Consider the following 5,060-nt stretch of genomic DNA (forward strand, 5'->3'; position numbering starts at 1 on the left):
TGGACAATGACTAGGGAGGATAGAAGGGGAATTGAAGCCTTTGAGCTGCTGTGCTGGAGAAGAGTATTGAATGCACCATGGAGTGCCAAAAAAAAAAAAAAAAAACAAACCACAATCAAATTCATCCTGGAGAGGGTTCTAACCAGGCTACTCCTTGGAGGCAAGGATTCTGGGGCTTCGCCTGACATACTTTGGACATTTTCTAAGGAGAGACAGGTCCTTGGAGAGGGACATCATGCTTGGTAGGGTGGAGGGACAACACAGGAGGCGAAGACCCTCTATGCAGTGGATTGATTCAGTGACTGGGGTAACCGGGAATGGGTGTGTCAGAGGCAATGTGATTGGCACAGGATAGAGCAGGGTTTAGGGCTGTTATACATAGGGTTGCTATGAGTTGCAAACGACTCGACGCCACATAACAACAAGAACAACAACAACATAACCTGCTTTGCATTTACAGAATACTAGAAGTCTAAAAACAAAACTTTAATATAATAATGATAAACTGGTAATAATATTCAGCTCTATTAAGCATTTAACTCCTTTTCGTATCAAGAGAATATACTTTTACTTTTCTTGCTATTAGCAAAATTACATTTTTTATATACAAAAGAAGTATTTCTTACCCAAAGGTGTTTCCTATCACAAAGGAGTTAATAATAGGAGTAACATAGTAGATATACCTTGGCCATTTTCAAATTTCTACATATTTACTTTCTAATCATATTACATATGGAGGACTGGTGGCCTAGTGGTAAGGAGATGTGCTACTAATCCAAAAACACGCAGTTTGAATCCACCAGCAGCAACACAGGAGAAAGACGCACAATCTCCTATCACACTATTTAATGCCACTGAAAACCTTCTAATGGGTCACCATTAAGTCAGTTCTGACTTGTTGGGACATAACAAGAACAATCACATTACAAATCATTTCCAAAGACTAGGCTCTAACATCTCCATACTAAATATTATATGCAATAAAGCTTAATGTTTATTAAATCTTTTTCCGTATTTAATTCTGGATTAGGAGTTTACACATTCTAGAAATAAATCATTTAACAACATGTAGGCCTATTTTACGAGTTAAAGTCTTCCTGAAACCCAGATCTAGTCCCAAATTAATGAGACTGTTTAAAATGGAATAGACACTTTATTTTTAAAGAGAAAAAATATACTGAGGAAAACCTGAATTTCTAAATCAATTTTTTTAAATCCACATATACGGTTAGCTAATATATCCTAAAACTTAAATTCCATACCACTCCCCTTGTTCTGTTTAACTGCTACCATATATTCAGATACACATTCCACATAAAATATTAAATAACTTCTCTAAAAGGATTAGGTTCCTACTCTACATGTCAATATTTCTTTATCACCTTACCCCATTCTGTGCCATCTCCTGAACTCCGTGCTTCTCCAGCTCCTTCACCATCTTCTGCAGTCACCAAAAAATCAAATTCTTTCAATGCTTCTTCAGTATCAGGGTCATCTGTGAGGTCAGCAGCTAAACCTTCATTACCTATCTGCAAATTAGCCATAAATCAGGAATTACAACTTAAATTTTGTTTTTATTTTAGTAAAAGTTTACAGAAACGATAGGTTTTCATTAATTCACTTATACACCTTTTCCTCCTTACTCCTCTTATCCATTTAACTTTGTAATGCATGCCTTATTCCAGATTGACAACTGCCATACATACAATGTCTAATCATCCATCCTAATTTTAAAGGGATCTTTCAATGTCATCACACAATTATTCTGATATTTATACACTTTTAAAATAAATTCTTTGGGCATAAAATTTTATATTTTCCACACAGTTGGCAAATCTATTTACTGCAGTATACTCTAGTTAGGTTTTTCTCAACAATGTCAGGCCAAGCTATAAGGTATTAAATAAAAGTGGTCAAAAAAACTAATCACAAAGAATATCTAGTACTTTTTTATTAGTTATATTAGATTCACAGTTAAACCTTAGTTATATTAGATTCACAGTTAAACCCATTAAAGTCCCATTTGCTCATTTCCATTCTGCTATGCAGTCTTAAATGGAATTCACACATTGAGGGACAACATATTTGGCCTGTATACATGGACTAGGTAGTAAGGATATGACACTAAAGACTAATGACAATAAAACTAACAAAGAGAGAAACTAATTGAAGGTTAGTCATAATTTTAATAATATCAAACCAAAAGGTTAAGAAAGAATCAATTATCTCTATTGGCTCAATTGACTATGTTAAGTATATGAAATTAAGACAGAAAAGTTGAAAACTGTTATACAGACTGGAAACTTTTAAGGAACACTGATAGTTTTTCATTGTAAGATCCCAAAGAACCACAAAGAGCCTATCCCCCTTTACATACTCAAACTCATAAAAAAAATTAATGAAAAATTAATCATTTATTCTACTTTTGTGGTTATAGCAAACCCCATCACTAGTAAAACAGATAAACCAATTTACATTACAAACAAAAGTAAATTTTCACTGATCTACACAACAAATGAGATTAAAACATACAGTCATAATCCATATATTACTTTGCCTCTCAGTGTCATACTATCTCCACTGCAGCATCAGTTAATTTTATCACTTGGATATTGTTCATAAAGGGAGCTCTGGTGGCCTAGTTGTAAGAAATTGTGCTGCAATGGCAAAGGCAGGCAGTTTGAATCCACCAGGTGCCCTGTGGGAGAAGGAGAAGGAATCTCCTCCCATATGACTTACTGCCTCTGAAACCAGCTGGAGGGTCAGCTGTGAGTTGGTTTCAATTCAACGGCACTCCACAACATCCCTGTCCATAAAGACAAGGTGTTCCCCAGTAACTTTGAGTTATAGGTGAAGTGGGTGTATGTTAATAATACAGTAAAAGCTGACTACATAAAACCATCCCAAAATAAAAACCAATCACTACTCCATGTCATTCAATAGGTCTCAAAAATTCCTATTGTAAAATTTTCACTTATTTGAAATACATGAAAGAAAGAGTGCGTGTGTAATGTATGTATTACACTAACTAATGAAAATAAAAAAACAAATTTCTACTTTGTGTTTATTCATCCGATGTTTGTCTTTTCCTTCTGGGATGCCTTCAATCATGTCATTTTCCTCATCTTCATCACTGTCATCAGCATTTTCTAAGAAATTGAATGTCTCAAGAACATCACCAGAAGGCCTGTGTAAAGGGAAAAAATGAACCCATGGTTTCTAGTCATTAATTTAAAAATTCCTTACTGGTTCCTAAAACAATACTTGATGGTAACTACAGATGCAAATGACAACTTACTTAAAATGTAGTGTTCTAAATATTTAACACTCAAAAGTTTTAAAAATTACTTATGCTCTAGGATTAGTTATTGCTCTCTGCAGATTTCACTTCTCCAATGTTTACTGACAGGAGTACCTCAGATATTAAACATAAAAAAAAACCCCAAAATCTAAAATATTATACATTCACTTATTAACTCTCAAAATAAGCTAACAAGGAGTAGACAAGATAAATTTAGCACTTTAAAAAAAAAATTTAGCACTTTTTAAAGCTCTACCATGTTTTCAGCATGGTCAAAGTGTTACGAGAACTAAAACAGTAAATACCAAAGTATTATGCTGCTCAAATTTAAAAAATAGTAAAACGGACATAGACTGAATGACATTCTAATGCGTAGCACATACTTTTTTTATTTGGGAAAACTAAAACAAACCCTTAAGTTATTAAAGATATATTTTCGGGTCTTTCAGAACCACTGATTTAGTAGTTAATAGTGACAATCTATAAACTTACAAATTTTATAAATACATAATCTACTTTATCTATCTTATAAAATTATGTCTTTTCAGAAAATTTTAATTCTTTAGTGTAGGAAAAAAGTGGGTTTTCTTGCTTAAATGTCTAACAGTGAAGGCAGCAAGCTGAATAAAGATTCTCACAATACAAGTCTCTGCTTGACCCTAGCCAATACACATAAACCATTTTTACATGCAAAATGAGGAACTGAAAGACGATATCAAAGGTCCTTATCAGCACTAAGAGTACATGATAAAAAAAAAATAACAATCTAAAATTCAAGAGAACTTGCCCCTAATTGGATCTCACTCAATTATTATAAATCAAAGACACAGTTTAACTTGGACTATTTTAGAAACATTTCAGTATGACATGGGGTCTATTATATTCTACCCAATTGAGTTCATTTTTAACAAACTTCATAGAATAATGAGAATTACGGGCTTGCCAAAATAATTTAGTAATACAAATTTACCGGAACAACAGAGCATATATGCTTTAGTTCAATATTTATATAGTACTATTTGAGGATTAAAAGAAAGCTTGACAAAGTCCATTTATAGGAGAAAATACTGGAGTTATTTATTTTAAAAGATACTGGAATTATGCACTAAACTTTGATAAAATGTGTACTACTACTACCTCTTGGATAAGGAGCTCTACTGGCCTTGTGAATTTCGCTGTCAACCCAAAAGCATGCAGTTCAAATCCAGTGATTTGAACTTTGTAGGAGAAAGATAGGCAATCTTCCTTCTATGTGATTTACTACATCTGAAAACCCACTGGAGTTTCAGGCTATGAGCTGGTTCAACTGGACCACACACAGTAACAACAATCCCTTGCACAGAAATCTGTCTCTGAAGTCAGAACTCACATTTTAGGTCTAAAATCTTAGTTCTGAGGTTTAAAAATTGTTACTTCATTACAGCAATACATTACGTACAGCTTTAAAACACTTATGAGCCTTATAATGACAGACTCTATTACCCTCCGTTTCCCAAGCTGTCAATTCTACAGGCTTAAAAAACATTTTGTACACTTTCAGCAGTTTCTTCATTATTTATTCAACCCTTTCTAATAATTTCCTTGTTTTAAAGCCTACAGCACCCTATAACATGCTAATTTTTTTAATAAGGATTTAGTTCTATTAAGAGTGTCTCAAATGTGTATTCACAATTCCTTCTCTAATTATGTTGTTGTTGTTGTTATGTGCCATCGAGTCGTTTCCGACTCATAGCAACCCTATGCACAACAGCTCTAAACC

At 33.6% G+C, this 5,060-nt stretch overlaps 1 protein-coding gene across 1 annotated transcript in view; it reads right to left on the minus strand.

Annotated features, from left to right (window-relative positions):
- The window catches only part of STRN3 (striatin, calmodulin binding protein 3), a 121,785-nt gene that overhangs the window by 43,047 nt on the left and 73,678 nt on the right, over positions 1 to 5,060 (minus strand). The window contains exons 6-7 of the mRNA XM_006889972.1: positions 3,058 to 3,187; positions 1,388 to 1,529 (exon numbers count right to left, since the gene is read on the minus strand). Coding sequence (XP_006890034.1) covers positions 1,388 to 1,529; positions 3,058 to 3,187 — 272 coding nt within the window. The remainder of the gene's footprint in view (positions 1 to 1,387; positions 1,530 to 3,057; positions 3,188 to 5,060) is intronic.

The sequence above is a fragment of the Elephantulus edwardii genome, unplaced genomic scaffold (assembly GCF_000299155.1).
Source record: "Elephantulus edwardii isolate Elephantulus edwardi_28Jun2011 unplaced genomic scaffold, EleEdw1.0 scaffold00084, whole genome shotgun sequence".
NCBI classification, from domain to species: domain Eukaryota; kingdom Metazoa; phylum Chordata; class Mammalia; order Macroscelidea; family Macroscelididae; genus Elephantulus; species Elephantulus edwardii.